The 19,631-nt window shown below is 44.7% G+C and overlaps 2 protein-coding genes across 5 annotated transcripts in view; both read left to right on the top strand.

Annotated features, from left to right (window-relative positions):
• Positions 1-19,631, top strand: part of ascc3 (activating signal cointegrator 1 complex subunit 3) — a 228,603-nt gene that overhangs the window by 121,075 nt on the left and 87,897 nt on the right. For all 4 annotated transcript variants that reach the window (XR_013300078.1, XM_077599236.1, XM_077599237.1 and 1 more), the window contains exons 25-26: positions 18,205-18,290; positions 18,970-19,136. Coding sequence is in view for 3 of the 4 variants with exons in the window: in XM_077599236.1 (XP_077455362.1) it covers positions 18,205-18,290; positions 18,970-19,136 (253 nt within the window). In the remaining variant the exon portion in view is untranslated. The remainder of the gene's footprint in view (positions 1-18,204; positions 18,291-18,969; positions 19,137-19,631) is intronic.
• Positions 252-9,573, top strand: LOC144073431 (uncharacterized). The gene is made up of 2 exons (XM_077599244.1): positions 252-2,637; positions 2,715-9,573. The coding sequence occupies exon 2, from the start codon at positions 5,162-5,164 to the stop codon at positions 6,302-6,304; it is 1,143 nt and encodes a 380-aa protein (XP_077455370.1). The 5' UTR covers positions 252-2,637; positions 2,715-5,161; the 3' UTR covers positions 6,305-9,573.

The following is a 19,631-nucleotide window of genomic DNA, read 5'->3' as shown; positions in this document are numbered from 1 at the left end:
TTGAGAGTGATGAGCGGCAAAGGGAAATGAATCATTGATTTTTACTATAATTTGGACAACGCCGGCGGCGGGCCGGATTTAAAATTCTAACGGGCCGAGGTTGAAAAACTTTTACACACACACGATCTGGGGGCGGGGTGAGCGCGCGAAACCTCCGTTCGGCCAAACGTTCTTTCGGCCGAATGAACGTTTGGCCGAACGTCCATTCGGCGACCTGTCCGTCTGTCAAACGTCCGTCGGCGAAACGTCTTTAGGCGAATCATCCGGTCACGCAATAAAATGTTTAAAATACACAACAATCTGAAGCTTTTCACCGTATTAAATCTATGGATTTGATAACTGTTGAATTTCCAAAATAAAACAACTTTCACTTGATAAGTTTTTGGGATAGTACTGTATATACTTTTGTTAGTACTTCAATGCACAAACAGCTAAATAATTGACAGCAAGTTAAAATTATTTTAACTGAGTATTTGATGGTGTCTCAGAACAAAAAAGACTAGAGATTTTTTAAGCTACATCAGTATATATGATGGGGGAAAAAATCACATTATTCAAAATGCAGGTATCGAATATGATATGTTTGGCCATAAAGGGTTAAATATAATTGGTTAGCATTATTTTAATATTTATAAAATACATTTTTTTAAACTGAGATCAAATGATTTCACTCACCAAAACATTTGTTTCCCAGAGCACTTATACAAGTTTATTTGTGCATGTCAGTGCCAGTCCATCCACCTTAAGGGCCACACTTAATGTTAAAAAGCCAAAGTTACATTTTGCATGATCACCCGATACTTCATCTGGTGGGAGACGAAAATTCCGAGCTTAGGGTGACCACAAAAGAAAGTGCCTGGAGCCTCAAGGCTGCTGCATATGGTGCTCTAAAACATGCATTGTTTGTTGTATTCCAAACGCTTATTCAGTTAATCTGTGCTTGCAGCTCAATAAAGGACACAATCGGTTATAAAGTACCACATTCTGGGCTCAAAAAGCCAAGGTTACCGTATTTTCACACCTATAAAACTAGGGCATGATAGTCTGATAGGGCACAGGCTCAGTTTAAATTATATTTTAACTTTATTTCATCCCGTATTCGGGAAATTTCTTGGTTGCAGTAGCAAAACAGACAAGAGACACAAAACATTGTAGACCTAGGTAAAAAACTGGAGCCACACACAGGAAGTCCACAAGGTGGGGACCTTCTGCAGACTGAGACTGAGGTTACCGCACAGTCCCTAAGTAGTGTGGAGGTTTTAAAGATCATCTTCCTTGCCTAGATCCTTTTAAGCTGTCCTATCACCTAATCAGCAGCAGCAGAGAGGCCGGTGGGGGGCTTCAAAGCACACAAGCAGCCCAGCGGGAGACAACAGTTGGAACCTTCACGAGGTGTCTCCCGAGAGGCCGCCCGCCGCGGCCTGCGAATCCAACACAACCACCCAGAGCTGCCACCCAGGAACATGGCGCCCTATGTTTTTCATCCAGCCGGAGATGTCCGCCCTGCCCCACACCTCCGGTTACTCCTCATAAGGGCAGGCGACGTCGAGGAGAACCCGGGACCTACCTGCCCGGGATGCTCTAAGACGATCCGTCGTGACTTCACCCCACTGGTCTTCAACGCTTGCCGACGAAATTTCCACAGGACCTGTAGCGGCCTGACCCAAACCCAGATAAAGAGTCATCAAGGCTTTCTCTGCGGATCCTGTTCCGGAAATGCCGTCGTGCCGTCACTTCCACGCGCAGCCTACGTGGGACCGAAAGAAAAATGCTGTGTCTGCAAAATCTCCTTCTCCCGTACCATCTCCATCATCCCCTGCTCGAACTGCCCCAACAAATCCCACCGCTCTTGCTCTGGACTACCTCGCTCCCAAACTAATGCAAACTGGCTATGCCCGACCTGCTCACCACCCCCGACACAACAATCCTCCACACACCAAACAGCCATAACAACACACCAACCTATAAATAAAATAAAATAAAAATAAAATCAGACTTAGGCTTGTCATCATCATTGACTAGACAAAAGCCTAATTGTCATCATACCCAGCTGCGTATGACGAAATTGAAGGTGCTTCTCCACGAAGTGCACTTTTCTCAGGCAAGGGTTCAGACTTGCTGGCATTCTGCCGTGATGGATACATCGCATCACCTCCCGAGCACAACCAGCTCCCGGCGACTGCGAAGGTTTGCCTCACCGATGCCAACAAAGAATAAAATGGATCACTGACCTCCCACTGTCTTCCTTACTTAATAGGAAAAGTTTGCCTCGCAGATGTTGGTAAAGAACGATAGGATTGAGAAAAGAATACACCAAACTGGAGAGCCAAAAGCCGCTGCATCCGTGTGCGCCGCCATTTTTATAATAATAATTTTCTATAAACGCAAACTGCCCCACCTGTAATAACAAATTAATCGTTTCACGCTCTCCCCTGACATGTAGATCCTGCAAACGTGGATTCCACCTCAAATGTGCCCCTGAAACCAGACACGCTTTAACCATACTTCGCAGGAACAATAACTGGTGCTGCCAGAGCTGTCTGAACCTGAAACCCTCCCACCCTCAACAACCCACAGATAGGATTGCCGATCTACCGGAGGCACGGAAAGCCGGTCTCACCATCCTTCAATGGAACTGTGACTACCTGGCGACCAAGACTACCGAACTGAAAGAGGTGACGGCACGTCTAAAAATTGACATCCTGCTCCTCCAGGAAACAAAACTGGGACTCGAAGACCCGACGCCTCAGCTCGACGGTTATAACGTGATTCGCCAAGACCGTGAGGGCTCAGGCACAAAACAGCGACGAGGCGGGGGTCTCCTTGTCTACCTGAGATGCGGCATCCCCTACTCCATCCTTCCAGCGTCCCCATCAGGCCCCCTCGAACTCCAGCATATCCACATTCCCATCGCCCGCAGGTGGCACCTCTCACTGGTCAACGCCTACATCCCCCCGGCGACATCGGATTATTGTCCTGCCCACCAAGATTTCTCCTGGTTAAACTCGCTCCCCACGGAGCATGGCCTGATCTGCGGGGATTTCAACGCGCACCACCCGACCTGGGATATACTTGCCAAGACAGATCCCAGGGGTAACGCAATCCATCAATGGGTCGATGACCATGACCTAACTCTCCTTAATGACGGCGTGTGGACACGGACTGCCAGATACCAACAACGAGCAGGCATGAGTGCCCCCGACCTAACAATCACTGACCCCACCACGGCCGAACATCTGCAATGGGAACCCATCGACAAGATGACCTCCGACCACAGACCGATTCTGATTAGGTGGAACCGTGCTCTCCGTGTCGAATGCCAACAAAGAAGAGTACGACCCAACTTCTCGAAAGCTGACTGGAAGAGGTACCGTACCATCCTCATGGATCGCCTACCCGTAATCTCCGCAGCAGCCACAGCCCCGGAAAAACTCTCCCTCTTAGTGCAACACATGAAAGAGGCAGCAGCACTTACAATACCGGTCAAAGTTATCCGCCAGAAGGAGCTCCCATGGTTGACACAGGATCTGAAGGACCTCATCCGCGAAAGGAATCGACTACGTCGAGACCTCCAACAAAATAGGAAAGAATGGATAGCACTCTGTCAACAGATCAAACAAAAAACCACTGAAGCGAAAAGGAACGCATGGCGCTTACACCTCACCAAGATCGCCGAGACAAGATCTACAGGACAAGCCTGGTCCTTAGTAAAATCCCTCTCAGGCACCAAAACACAACAATCTGGCGAGTCCCTGGTCTACAAGAACAAGGAGTACGTGAGTAACCGAGCCAAAGCAACAGCATTTATCAGTGAATATGCCTCGGTCAGCGGACGCAAGAGTGACAAGCGGAGCAGACGAGCAGTGCGTTCTCTACGTACAGCTACCCGCAGACTGCTCGGCTCACCGCGACAAGTCCTCGAGCTCCCGTTCACCGATGCTGAACTGGAGACAGCGCTGTCCCAACTTAAAGCGGGTAAGGCAGCTGGACCCGACGACATAGCCCCGGACCTTCTAAAAAATCTTCCGGCAAACATCCTTCCCGAACTACTCCATATCGTCAACACCAGCTGGCTAGAGGGCTGGTGTCCACAAGCTTGGCGAGTGGCCACCATCATCCCTTTCCTCAAAAAAGGGAAGTCACCAAAGGAACTACAGACCCATCGCCCTCACCTCTACGCTTAGCAAAACAATGGAAAGGCTCATCGTGAACCGTCTCGCCTGGTGGTTGGAAGATAAACAGCTTCTCAGCCACTGGCAAGCCGGTTTTCGAAAGGGAAGAAGCACGACGGACCAGGCCCTGCGACTGTCGCAGTTCATCTCTGATGGCTTCCAGTCGACTCAACGGCAACGCACGCTTGCAACATTCTTTGACTTCAGCAAGGCATTCGACCAGGTATGGAGAACAGGTCTCTTACAAAAAATGGCAGACCTGGGGGTCCCCTACCGCTTCATCAGATGGATCGCCAACTGGCTCACAAATCGCACAGCCAGGGTCAGGATCAACAATACCATCGGCAGGAGCAGAACCTTCAAAGAAGGGCTCCCCCAAGGCTCGGTCCTGTCACCCCTCTTATTCATCATCTACATTAATGACCTCGACAAGTTCAACGACTCCACCCTGGTCAGCGCCTATGCAGACGATCTGGCTCTTGCTTGTCGGGGTAGGAACAAAGAGGAGGTGGAAAGCAGACTTCAAGCGGAGGTTGAAAAAGTCTGGAGGTGGAGTTCCGAGGCACACCTAAACCTTAACACCACCAAGTGTGAGGCGTCATTTTTTAGCCTGGACTCAGCTGAGGCCAAATGGCAACCAAAGATCTTAATAAATGGCGCCACCCTCAAGCATAACCCCACCCCCACTTTTCTTGGCGTATCTTTTGACCGACAACTCACGTTTGCAGAGCAAGCGAAAAAAGTCAGCCAAACCATGTCCAAAAGAACGAACCTCCTCCGCAAACTCAGTGGCACATCCTGGGGTTGGCAACCAAACGACCTTAGAACGGTGTATATTGCCACCCAGAGAAGTCTTGCGGAGTACGCAGCACCGGCATGGGCCCCCTGGCTGGCCCAAACTCACCTCAAATCCCTTGAAACCGCCCAACTGGAAGCAGCCCGCGCCATAACCCACCACCTCAGGTCTACCCCCACCGAAGCAGTCCTACATGAGGCACATCTCACACCCCTCTCATCCCGCCTCAAGTTACAAGCACTTCTTAAGGCGGATGCCTGGAACCAGCTGCCTCCTTCTGATCCCCGACACCGCCTCCTCCATGAAAACGTTAAAATGCGTTTGCAAAAGAAGCCAGACTGGCGATCATCGACCCTTCCCCGTCTTACCGCTCTCGAACTCCATACCCCTTGCACATACTCTTCCCATCCCTGCCCACCCTGGCTATTACCCCCCCCCCCCCATCCAAACCGCCTTTACCGCAGTCTCTAAACACATGCCGATCATCACCCAAAGAGATAAGGCAGAAGAGCTCATCAGAAGCATGGGTAAACCGGACCTACAGATCTTCACAGATGGATCCACCAAAGAAGGCACTGCGGACGGTGGTGCAGGTTTTGTCGTCATTAAGGAGACTGCAATCATCCACCAATGGCATGGTGCCACTGGCAGCCGCAGCAGCTCCTACCACTCTGAAAAAGTGGCACTGACCGAGGCACTCTCCTGGCTGAGGGAAACAGCAGACTGGCAGACATCAATTATCCTCAGTGACTGCAAATCGCTGGTCCAAGCCATGGGAAACCCCCATATGCAAGACCCCGCCATTCGGAGACTTCAGGGTGACATCGCCCTTTTCCCTCCGCCTAAGCGACTACAGCTACTGTGGATCCCGGGCCACTGCAACATATGCGGAAACGACCTGGCTGATGCCCTAGCTAAACTTGGCTCGTTAGATGACCAAACCAATACCCCCCCGGACGCAGCCACAAGACGTGCCATCATCCAACGTGAATATCGCCCCCGCCTTTCCCACCCCCGCCTTTTGCAGACCTACACTACAAAAGTCACAGAGGAACAACTTGCCCTATCGAAAGGAGACCGCACAGACCTGATTCGTTTCCGCAGTGGACACCACCCCCTGCTCCGCCGTTGGCTCCACCTTGTGGGGAAATCCGACTCGGATCGCTGCCGCCTGTGCGACGAGGAAACAGAGTCGTCTGAACACTTATGGCTCCGCTGTCCGGCCTTAATGACCGAAAGCTACCATCGCGGCTTGGGCAACTCCCTGGATGAACTTATCCGTGTTCCAGTGGCAGCTCTAGCGCTGCTGAGGGTAATCCTCAGGCGCCTGAGGTGAAAAAGAAGAAGAAGAACAAGCAGCCCAGCAAGCACCGGCAGCTCATCCATCTGACCAGGGAGAGATCTCACGCTCCCATAATAATGATGGAATGCTCGGTCTGGAGCGTTGCCTCTTCTCCCGGCACTATCATCCACTGCTCACAGCTAATCCTGCGTGCATGACGGCAGAGGCACGGCTGAACGGCTCCAAAGACGTCTAGGACTAGCACAAAGAAACCAACCCATGCGACGGGTGCGAAGGTCGCAGAACAACAAAGCAAAAAGCACAAAGTACAAAGCAAAGCAAAGTATATGGGAAAGCATTAAGAAATATTAAAATGCAATTAAAAAAGATAGAAAAGCAGCAAAAACACAAAAAGAGCAAGAGCGGGCGGAGCTACCGCTACCGGCTGCCACTTGAGCGGCGCCATCTTGGTTGCAGTAGCAAAAACGGATACAGACACAAGAAAAAGACATTGTAGAGTTGGATAAAACTGGAACCACACACAGGAAGTCTTCCACAAGATGGGGAACTTCTGCAGACTGAGACGGAGGTTGAAAATATGCAGTCACTCTTCCAAGCTTATCCGCACAGTCCCTCAGTAGTCTGGAGCAAAAGAATCAACAGTAACAGAGTACAACCCCTCAACTCCGTTTCCGGCCTGGTAAGCGCCGACAGCTCTTCCATCTTATTGGGGAGGGATCTCACTTTCCCCATTATGATAGATGGAATGGTTGGTCAAAAGCGTCGCTTCTTCTCCCGGCCGGCACTTTTGGCCAGCTCCGGATTTCCAGCGACATCGAGGTTTTGCTCCTTCTGCTTTACCGAAATGTTTGGAATGCACGGGGAGGCCAACGTCCGCTGGGTTGATCGCAATAAGTAACGTGCCGGTAAAAAATAAAAACAGTCACACAAGCGGCCAGTGCCATACAAAAATTGAATTCAGTGGACAAACATGGTGCAATTGACCATTTTAGAGAAAATGTTAGACTTTTGAGTGCGCCCTATAGATGCGAAAATACGGTATGTTTTCATCGCAACCTATTTATGCCTGTGGCTGCATAAAGTCTCGAGCAGCCCCGATAACTGCACAGAGCGCCAGAAGTTGCATTTTTCAGCTGATCATGCTTTGAAAAACAACAATAATTGAATTGAAATGAATGCTTTTATTGTCATTATACAAGAATAATGAGATTTAAAGCTTTAACCTTGTAGTGCACAAAAAACAACAAACAGGCAAATAAATAATAAATAAGTAGTCAAAGGGAGTCCAAGCAGAGCGGAGCGGCCTTGTTCCGTCTGAAGTCCAGGATGAGTTCCATAGTTTTGGAGACGTTCAATGCCAAGTTGTTTAGAGCACTACTCGCTGAGTCAATGGACTCAACAACAAACAAACAAACTAACAAGAAAACAAACAAACACAGATAATCAATATATAGTAATGATAAAGAAATAATCTATATGGAAATAAATGAGTAAGTGGTCAACATAATAAATAAGCAGTAAAAGTAGTAGTAATGTCTTGATTAGGTCCTAGGTGCAGAGCTCGAGTTGAGTATGGTGACAGCCCTTGGGAAGAAACTGTCCTTGAGTATGTAGGTCTTGGGTGTTATGGCTCTGTAGTGCCTTCCAGAGGGCAACAGGTTGAAGTTGTGGAAGCTGGGATACGTATTGTCTCTTATAATGCTCTCTGTCCTTCTAAGGCACCGTGATTCGTAGATGCTGGACAGGGTAGGTAGGGGGTAGTTGATGATCTTTTGGGCTATGTTGATGACCCTAGGCAGGATTTTCCTGTTGGCTTCTGTGCAGCTTCAGTGCCACACTGACAACAGCGTAGGTTAGCATGCGGTCTATGGCAGACCGGTGGGAGGTCACCAGCTGGTTGGTGTTTAGTTGCTCCTTCCTGAGTACTCTCAGGAAAATGTAGCCTCTGCGCTGGGGTGTTTGCCGCCCAAGTGAGATCATCAGAGATGTGGACTCCCAGGAATTTGAAAGTCTCCACTTGCTCCACACATTCGCAGTTGATATACAGCGGAGAGAGCAGCCTTATTCTGTCTGAAGTCCAGGATGAGTTCCATGGTTTTGGAGACGTTCAGCTCCAAGTTGTTGAGAGCGCACCACTCGCTGAGTCTAGGACCTCATTTCTATAGGCTGTCTTATTCTCCCCTGTGATCATCCCCACCACTATTGTATCGTCTGCAAATTTCACAGTGATGTTTTCAGGGTGCCTGGGTCTGCAGTCGTGTGTGTGTAGAGCAAGTTGTGGACTCAGCACACATCCTTGGGGCGAGCTGGTTCTGAGCGTTCGGGCAGATGAGAGGTGGTGACCCAGCTTCATGTGCTGAGGTTCGGTTGATCAGAAAGTCCTTAATCCAGAAGGTGGGAGCCCCAGTTTGGCAAACTTGGGGATAAGAATGGTCTTATTGGATTGGATAACTTTATTCATCCCGTATTTGGGAAATTTTATTGTCACAGTAGCAAGATGGTGAGAATGCAGATACAGGTAAGAAATTTTAGACATAAATAGATAGGTAATAAGTAAGTTAATAAACAAAAGAAAAAATATGTTTAATATGCACTAAAACAAATAAAACATAAATAAAATAAATAAAATAATAAAAATTTAAAAAAAAAATGAAACATGACACATATCACATAACTTCACACCTTCTTCACACAGTCGAGGACACTGTATGCGTTGCCGCGGCACACTGCTAGAGAGATGCGCTGTAACAGCCATTGACACTCGCGTGGCTCATTTGAAACAGCCACGAGCCGGGAACCTACCTCTAGCAGAAACTTCAAAGTGGAGTCCCCACATACACCTGTAGTTTCGTAGGCTATGGGCTGGAACAAGTATCTGTCAACAAGCGGTGCATATTTGACAGACTTCATTGACTCTGCCTTGTTCGCAGCTGAGCAGGCTTTTATTGCAGATGAAGCAATTGAAGATTGAGAAAAGGTGTCAACAACTGTCACATCCCATGTCAAACACTTTCCCATCTTCCATGGAAAGATTGACAAGCCGTCAGGCCTTCGCTCATCTGCACGCACTAGACCACTTGGTTCGAGAATTGAAGGAACTCCAGTTTGACACAGTGCGCGTTTAACGATGTCGTTGATGTTGGAGTGACGGGGGAAACGACCAGCTTGGACACGGCAGGACAAGGGGTGGAGAGCTCGGCTATCTATTGAATGACCACATTTGCACAGAATCGGGTCACAAACTTTAGCACCAAGACGATGAGCAAATAAATACATGAATAAATATATAAATAAATAAGCGTGTTGCTGTATATATATATATATATATATATATATATATATATATATATATATATATATATATATATATATATATACACACACACACAGTGGTACCTCGTCATACAACCGCTCGTCATACAACCGCTCGTCATACAAAATGCTCGTCTTACGGGGGAAATTTCGATTGAATAATTCGCCCGTGATGCGGTCAAAATTTCGTGATGCGACCAAGCTAGGTGGCCATGGCATTTTTTGTTGCATATCTTTCGTGTATAACAATATCTACGAGCACGGAACTAATTAATTCAGACGAGTTTCTCATACGACCAGGAAACGCACAACGCGCGGGCAAAAAGAGGGCTTTCTGGGTAATGAAGTATACTCGTGCACACAACACCCATAGGCAATGACAACCTTTCTCAGAATAAAACTTCATTACCCACAATCAATACGTGGGTAAGATCAACTATTGTATTTCCTTTTATTCTTTCTCAGGAAAGATGCTCCTGCGATCGTTCTTTAAAGACTATTTCTCGTTGGCAAGTGGTCGTGCGTTATCCTATTGTGATGACATTTGTATGCGACATTATCGAAATATTTTGAAGGGTAGACAAAAACAAACAACTCTTGATGCGTTCGTTTTGAAGACTTCGGCGGAGCGGCCAGGTGGTGTCAACCCGTAGAACTACGTAAGGTAAAAAAGATTACAACAAATTTAGAATTTAGTTTTGTTTGAAGTTACATTAAACGTTGAGTGTCTGTATATAGTTATCCAAGTTAATTTAAATTTGTTTGTTCGTTTACGAGTGCATTGCTGCCGTGGATAAAGCCCCCCCGAGCAGCCCCCCCGCCTCCGTGTATGCCGCTGTCTATACCCTCCGCGAAATGTGTCTAATTTTACTCCTATTAAACACATTATTACTATCAAACCACTGGTTATTTATTACTTTGTCAATATATGGCGGATTATAAGAAATCATTTTTTTCAATCCAATATCCTGTTTTTGGTGTTTTTTTCAGAGAGTTGGAACGAATTAATTTGTTTCCCATTCATTTCAATGGGAAACTTCCGCTCGAGTTACGAGAATCTTGTCATACGAGCTCAGTCCCGGAACGGATTAAGCTCGTATCTCGAGGTACCACTGTACATACTTGATTATATATATATATATATATATATATATATATATATATATATATATATATATATATATGTAAATATATATATGTAAATATATATGTATATATGTATATATATATGTGTATATATATATGTATGTATATATACATGTGTATATATGTGTGTATGTATATATATTTTTTTTTTCAGCAACACGCTTATTTATATATATATATATATATATATATATATATATATATATATATATATATATATATATATATATATATTCATACTTATACGCATACATACATATACAGTTGTGGTCAAAAGTTTACATACACTTGTGAAGAACATAATGTCATGGCTCTCGAGTTTCCAGTTATTTCTACAACTCAGATTTTTCTCTGATAGAGTGATTGGAACAGATAGTTCTTTGTCACAAAAACATTCATGAAGTTTGGTTCTTTTATGACTTTATTATGGGTTAACAGAAAAAGTGATCCAATCTGCTGGGTCAAAAATATACAAATAGCAACACAAATTAGCAATTTTGGTGACTTAAAAAGTTGTGTCAGTGAAATGAGCTTCATAGCATGGCCTCTTAACTTCTTGAGTGATTATGAGTGACTACAGCTGGTGACTTCTCTGAGGCCATTTAAATAGGGCTCATTGGATGCAAACGCCTACAAACGCTACAATGGGAAAGTCAAAGGAGCTCAGCATGTATCTGAAAAAGCGAATCCTTGACTTGAACAAGTCAGGAAAGTCACTGGGAGCCATTTCAAAGCAGCTGCAGGTCCCAAGAGCAACAGTGCAAACAATTGTTTGTAAGTATAAAGTGCATGGCACTGTTTTGTCACTGCCACGATCAAGAAGAAAACGCAAGCTATCACCTGCTGCTGAGTGAAAATTGGTCAGGAGGGTGAAGATTCAACCGAGAATCACCAAAAAGCAGATCTGCCAAGAATTAGAAGCTGCTGGAACACAAGTGTCAGTGTCCACAGTCAAGCGTGTTTTGCATCTCCATGGACTGAGAGGCTGCCGTGCAAGAAGGAAGCCCTTGCTCCAAAAGCGGCACCTTAAGGCTCGACTGAAGTTTGCTGCTGATCACATGGACAAAGATAAGACCTTCTGGAGGAAAGTTCTGTGGTCAGACGAAACAAAAATCGAGCTGTTTGGCCACAATGCCCAGCAATATGTTTGGAGGAGAAAAAGTAAGGCCTTTAACCCCAAGTACACCATGCCTACCGTCGAACATGGTGGTGGTGGTATTATGCTGTGGGGCTGTTTTGCTGCCAATGGAACTGGTGCTTTACAGAGAGTAAATAGGATAATGAAGAATGATTACCTTCAAATTTTTCAAGATAACCAAAAGTCATCAGCCCGAAGATTGGGCCTTGGGTGCAGTAGGGTCTTCCAACAGGACAATGACCCCAAACACACATCAAAAGGGGCAATGGAATGGCTAAATCAGGCTAGAATTAAGGTTTTCCAATGGCCTTCCCAAAGTCCTGACTTAAACCCCATTGAGAACTTGTGGACAATCTTGAAGAAAAGTCCATGTCAGAAAGCCATCAAATTTAACTGAACTGCACCAATTCAGTCAAGAGGAGTGGTCAAAGATTCAACCAGAAGCTTGCCAGAAGCTTGTGGATGGCTACCAAAAGCGCCCTAATTGACGTGAAATGGCCAAGGGACATGTTACCAAATATTAGCGCCGCTGTATGTATATTTTTGACCCAGCAGATTTGATCACTTTTTTCTGTTCACCCATAATAAAGTCATACAAGAACCAAACTTCATGAATGTTTTTTGTGACAAAGAAGTATCTGTTCCAATCACTCTATCAGAGAAAAATCTGAGTTGTAGAAATAACTGGAAACTCAAGAGAGCCATGACATAATGTTCTTCACAAGTGTATGTAAACTTTTGACTACAACTTTACATACATACACATAGATGTACATGTATACCAGTGGCGGGCCGTCAGGGCCTTCAAGGCCTTCCCTGCTGGCCTAAGAAATATCTGAATCATATTATATTTTGTCCATCAATACTTATTATTCCAAATCGTCTGTTAGCTTCCTTTCATTGCTTTTCCCCCTGGTTGCACTGCTTCCAGATCTGTGTTTTCATATTGATGCATTTAACCAATCACATTTCAGTCATTATTTGTTGCCAGATCAGATCTGCCTCAAAGCCTTCACAATCAGTTCTTGCGGGCTCTGCTGCATTAAACTAGACTGTTGCTTTTAACCAATCAGATTTCGAGTTGGCAACCCCACAATGATTTTTCATAGGTGTTAGCATTTTTCTGGCTGGGACATGTCATTGCTTTCACAAATTATGATTGGCTAGTAGGCGGGCCAAAGCAGTACCCGAGGCAGCCGAGATCGCAAACTCCACCCACAATGGCCGACAGAAGCAAAAACAAATGGATTCTGTTTGCTCACAAAGCTATTTTACAGACTGACTTTTCCCGAAAAAAATGGACATCATTAAGAAAGGGCGGTCAACTCCGAAGCTAGCAAGCCTGTTACAGCCGGGAAAATGGTGTGTGCGGCACTTTCAGCGCGCTAACTTAGCTCCACAAGCAAATAGTATATTGTTGTGTTGATTTAAAGCTTTTCAAAACGGACTATGCCGGAAATATGACAGGACAGGCTCGACTTTCATCATTAGCTTCGATGGCGATAGGAAAGAAGGAAGAAAGGAGGATGGATATTGTGTAAAAAGGATTTTTGGTGAGTAAAATATGGCTATATTCCTAAATAATATTTCAATTGTGGGCCAAGTTCTGATATCTGAAAAGCTCCAGTGTTTGTATTTAAGCTCCAGTGTTTGTATTTAATCACAAAATGCTGCTAGGAAGTGGATTTTACCCCAGTTTAATTTTTGGGGTTTCACCATTGACATCCATCACTGTCTTTTCCCGGGAAAAATCACCCCCCTGGCCTGGTTGTAATGTCTCAAAAGCTCCAGTATTTGTATTCAATCAATAAATGATGCTAGGAAGTGGATTTTACCTAATTTTAGTGCATTTTTTGTCATTTCACGTATGGACGTATCGACGTTCATCACTGTCTTTTTACCGGGGAAATGATACTCCGGGCCCGGTTCTGATGTCTAAAAAGCTCCAGTATTTGTATTTAAACAATAAATGCTGTTTTCGGCTGGATTTTACCCCATTTTCCGGCAATGTTTGCCCGTACGCCATTGACGTTCATCGCTGTCTTTTCCCGGAAAATCACCCCCTGGCCTGGTTTTAATGTCTGAAAAGCTCCAGTATTTGAATTTAATCATGAAATGCTGCTAGGAAGTGGATTTTACCCCATTTTTGTGCATTAATGTATTGATTATTTTTTATGTGTCGCAGCTGTAGCTGCAGTAGAGGTTTTATAGCCATAAAATAGTTTTTGAGGGTTGGATTGATACGTTGAAGGCGCTACCAGAAAATGCACCGCCCGCCACTGATGTATACATACAAGCCATTTGTTTTGTTAAAGAGCCTGACAGCTGATGGGAGGAAGGATCTGCGGAAGCGCTCCTTCCTGCAATGAGGGTGCAGCAGCCTATTGCTGAAAGTCCTTCGGAGGGACTCCACAGACTCGTGCAGTGGGTGCTGTCCATGATTGACATCATCCTGGTCAGCATCCTCCGCTCTCCCACTTCCTCCACAGAGTCCAAAGGACAGCCCAGAACAGAGCTGGCCCTCCTGACCAGCTTATTCAGCCTGTTCCTGTCCCCCTCCGTGCTCCCGCATCCCCAACAGACCACTGTATAAAACACTGTAGATCCCACCACATTGTTGTAAAAGGCCCTCAACAGTGTCCTGCACACTCCAAAGGACCGTAGTGTCCTCAGTAGGTAGATGCGGCGATGTTTGTGGACCAGTCTAGTTTGTTGTTGAGGTGAACACCCAGGTACTTAAAATTCTTCACGATTTCAATGTCTGTTCCCTGGATGTTATGGTGTTAAAGGCTGAGCTGTAGTCGATGAAAAGCATTTTAACATAGTTCCCTCTTTTCTCAAGATGGGTCAGTCCAGCGTGGAGGGCTGTGGTTTTGCATCTCAAAGGATCTATTCGGGCAATATGCAAACTGATGTGGGTCGTGGAGGAGGGGAAGACAGGCTTTGATGTGTTTCAGTACCAATTTTTCAAAGCAATTAGTGATGATTGTTGTGAGAGCTACTGGGCGGTAGTATACCAGATTGTTTGCGCTTGACTTCTTGGGTACTGGGAGGATGTTGGCCGATTTTAGACAGGCAGGGACCCAGGCTTGTCCTAGTGAAGGGTTGAAAATGTCTGTTAAGACTGGTGCTAGTTGGTCAACATAGGCCTTAAGTACTTTACCTGGTATTACATCCGGTCCTGTGGCCTTCGTGGGGTTGACTATACAGAGCGCACGTCTCACATCCACTACCTCCACAGTGAGTAGCGTGAAGTTTCTTCCCGAGCTTGGTGTTGGATGTACTGGAGGTTGAGGTGGTGTGACTAGGTGGTAGGGTTGGGAATCAAAGCGGGCAAAATAGTTGTTTAGGTCCTCTGCCAGTGGCTCATCGGAGTCCGCAGTAGTCGTAGCTCGGCCCTTGTAGTTGTTGAGGATCCGAATGCTCTGCCACATCGTTCGGGGGGTCGTGAAGTTGCCCTCCTATCTTCCGCTTGTAGTCTGCTTTGGCAGCCTTAATGCCTGTGCTGTAGAGGGCCCTGTCGGCGCTCTATCGGAAAGCTGCATGTCGTGCCTGGAGGAGTAATCGGGCCTGGCTGGTCATCCACGGTTTCCGGTTTGGGTACACCTGGATGGTCTTCTCCACAGTGACCGTAGCCATGCAGTACTTGATGTAAGACAGTACTGTGTCTGTGAAGGTTCCCAGGTCCTCATGGTGGAAAGTTTCCCACTGTGTCTGTTGGAATAATGATTAACACCTTTTAAATCATTATTAGTAATATTTAATTAAAATTGGAAAACATCTTTCAACATAACTGCTTACACTTGCAAGGAGGTACCTTGTGACGTCGTCTTAGTCCACAAGGCATTCTGAATTGCAGTAACTGAATCATTGTATTTAATCGCGACACTCGAAAAACACGTTATGTAATCAGTACAATAACACCCTAGATCAGGGGTAGGGAACCTATGGCTCGGGAGCCATATGTGGCTCTTTTGGTGGGTGTATATGGCTCTCTGCTAACCTGTGTGATAAAATATGGGCGCCGACACTATCTCTTGAGGCTTTTGAATCATATTTTTTCTTCATTATACTCTTCTGCATGCATACTCTTATTGATACTCATTGATTAGCAACAGTGAAAAAATATTCTTAAAATAATTCAGACTTTTTTTTTACTTTCAAAGTGGTGAAATGATTAATAAATGCACACATTTTCATGTATTTTTACTTTTAAATTCTGAGTATGGCTCTCAAGGAATAATGTTTGAAAATATGAATTGTTTATGGCTCTCTTCGTCAAAAAGGTTCCCGACCCCTGCCCTAGATGGTTAGAAAAACAACTGTGTAAGAATTGCAGAAGTAAGGATAAAAGTTGAACAAGGCACCCAAACAACGGTGTGAGGAATTGCATAATATTTTCATTATAAGTAAACCAAGCAGTATTATAATGTAAACAAAGCATTCAAAAGTAAACTAAGCAGTATTATAATGTAAACAAAGCAGCCGTATTTTCAAAAAATAATGCGATTATCGCCATCTGCTGCTGGAGTCCCGTCAAAACAGTCCCGTTGTGTTTTGCCGAAAAGTGTCCGAAAACAATGTGTCCTCGAGCTGTGGGGCCTTGAGGAGACGATGGGGAGGAAAAGTGTCTGTGGTCCCGTGAATTAATTTATAGCCTTATTACTTATTAAAAATGCTTACAACACATATAGAAACATTCCATAATAAATCCAACAGTGTCTTTTCAAAGTCGTCTTGAAGTCGGGGAGGGCGTTGTCAGGCCATGTGATAATCGTTCGCCTTTGTGACTTTGATTGTCGCCTAAAAGGAGTGTAAGCTGGGGCCAAGAACAAAAACATGTGATCTTACTATCCCGAGTGTTAGCGAGGTATGGCTCTGTATGCACCTTTGATTTTCGAGTAAACATCATCCAAATTTATGGAGACAGAGTTAGATAAGGGAAGGAGTGGGCGACCAAGAACATCTTTACACGATCCATGCTTTCATTAGATGTTCTTGGTCGCCCACTCCTTCCTTTACCTAACCATGTCTCCATAAATTTCTTGTACCATGCATGAATTTACGGATGTGATGGTGGATCTCTTCCATACTTACAGTGGGGCAAATAAGTATTTAGTCAACCACCAATTGTGCAAGTTCTCCTACTTGAAAAGATTAGAGAAGCCTGTAATTGTCAACATAGGTAAACCTCAACCATGAGAGACAGAATGTGGGGGAAAAAACAGAAAATGACATTCTTTGATTTTTTAAAGAATTTATTTCCAAATTAGAGTGGAAAATAGTGAATGACCTACAGACGTACAGAGAGCTGGGACCACAGTAACAAAGACTACTATCAGTAACACAATGCGCTGCCAGGGACTCAAATCCTGCACTGCCAGACGTGTCTCCCTGCTGAAGCCAGTACACATTGAGGCCCATCTGGGGTTTGCTAGACAGCATTTGGATGATCTAGAAGAGGACTGGGAGAATATGTTATGGTCAGATGAAACTAAAATAGAACTTTGCGCCTTCTCTTGAGGGGTAGCCATTTTGTAGCGTTTCATTAAACACCACTTTTTTTCGCAAAAAGGATCCCTGAAACACACAAATGCAGTGTGATAAAAACTTTAATAAACACTAAATACAATAGAACAATCTGCATAAAATATCTAATCAATTGCATTTTTAAAAGAGACTTTATAGACACTGTGTATATGTAGCCTATTCCAGTGCTTTTCACTTAGTTTATGCATGTGCGGTCGATTGGTCGCTGGTCTTTTGGTCGCCGTCTTTTGGTCGCCCCGACCGCGACAACGGGCGACCAAAAGCCCGGCGACAAAATAAGGTAAAACAACACGGTCTATGCATCAATAAAAGCCAACAATGGCCATGAGCAGTTTCACTGAGCCGACGTGTGAGTGTATAAGAGTTTGTATGTACATGCATTGTCCCTTTAAGAAGCAACGTCAGTCAGGGTCTTAACAAGTTCTCCAACAAAAAACAAAAGTCCGGGAAATTTGGAGCTTTTCTTTAGCCTAATAATTACTAGGGCATTAAGTATGACTAAATAGTAATTCACAGTTTGTATTTAGGGAATTTGAGCAACGATTTAAATGGTAATTATCACTTACCTTCCGGGCGACCAAAAGACCAGCAACCAATTGACCGTGTACCAGTTTATGTGGCATCCCCAAGGAACACTGTAAATAGTATAACTTTTGTTTAAAATCCCAAGTAAACTTCTGCATGAGATTGTATCCTTGTTAAAATTAACCACACTGCAGAGTGAGCGTCCGCCTCCCATCCACTGAGTAAATGTGCGATTACATTCATTTTATTTCTGTGCTTTCAGGTGGTGTATATTGCCCCTCTTAAAGCTCTGGTGAGAGAGAGAATTGAGGACTGGAAAGTCAGGATAGATGAGAAACTGGGAAAAAAGTGAGTTTGGTGATATGTTCTCACCCTTGTATACATGCATACTTCTTTGAAGTAGATCATAAAATAATTGATGTGTTGAACACTTTTTGCAGCAAAGTTTTGTGTCCCTGAAGCAGTTTACAATGGGAATCGATGCGACCCAATAATCCTGTCGCCACTTGCTATTCTTGTGCCGCATGCGTGCACGTGCTCCCTGGTATACATGCTTGTTGAAACTTCGCCCATTGATTCAAAATGAAACTATATTTCTGTTGAAATGTGTCGCACCATAAAGCTAAAATTCTGATTGTCGAGCCTTAGCATTGCTACATTGAGGCTAGTGGTTTAAGACAATGCAACCACTTTAAGTCGCTAATGACAGTCTTGTATGTAAACGTGTGTGTGAGGAAAAGGCAACAAGCCCTTACGAAAGTATTCCCTAGAGAGAGAGACACAGAGAGAGACAGAGAGAGAGACAGAGAGAGAGACAGAGAGAGAGAGACAGACAGACAAACAAAGAGAGAGACAAAGAGAGACAGAGAGCATCTCTTGTGATTTTCACATTTTTATGAGCTTTTTTTTCCAGAAAAAAATCTGTGAAGTATTGGATCCTCAAAATTTGAAGCCGCAATATTTGAGGGATTACTGTATACAGTTTTTCTATAAGTTTCCTTAAGAGTTTTTTCTACTTTGTGTGTAGAGTGGTGGAACTTACAGGTGATGTTACCCCAGATATGAGAGCTATCTCGCAGGCTGACCTTATCGTCACCACACCGGAGAAGTGGGATGGAGTAAGCAGAAGCTGGCAAAACAGAAGCTATGTTCAGAAAGTGGCAATCCTGATCATTGATGAAATCCACCTACTTGGTATGTAAGAAATGGTTATACAGTTCTGACTTGACAAAAGGTCTATGGACATGACCCTACTGCTAAGATTTGGTACCTTGAGCTTAAAATTTATTGCTGCACCACACTCTCCACAATAGCCTGAAAGCCTTTTCTTCACACTTCACTTAATATACACAGTACTGGCAACAAACCCGTAAATCTTTGGGGTAAGGAGGGATATGCACTTTTTTTTAATTGCATGATCCCTGGCTAGGTTATTCAGTGATGATATTGATGACACTGAGAATGTCCAATATGTTGGAGTACTGCAATTTTAAGCTATCAGGGAGTGCTGAATTCAATAGATTGGACTTCTATGAGCCAGAAGCCTTTTGTTTGTAAAATTGAGCAAATTACTGGAAAACACAATTTTAATCCCATTTCACTGTTGGCCAGGAAGCCAGGGTTTGTTACCAGATATTATGTCAGCAAAGGTAGGCTATTTTCTGCATCGTGCCCTTCATCAACTGACGA

The sequence above is a fragment of the Stigmatopora argus genome, chromosome 4 (assembly GCF_051989625.1).
Source record: "Stigmatopora argus isolate UIUO_Sarg chromosome 4, RoL_Sarg_1.0, whole genome shotgun sequence".
In the NCBI taxonomy this organism is placed as follows: Eukaryota; Metazoa; Chordata; class Actinopteri; order Syngnathiformes; family Syngnathidae; genus Stigmatopora; species Stigmatopora argus.
The sequence above is the reverse complement of the archived record's forward strand: the minus strand, read 5'-3'. Positions and strand labels throughout refer to the sequence as shown.

Coding starts and splice junctions, on each gene's coding strand:
- LOC144073431 (XM_077599244.1), top strand. CDS start 5,162: ATGAGGCACATCTCACACCCCTCTCATCCCGCCTCAAGTTACAAGCAC.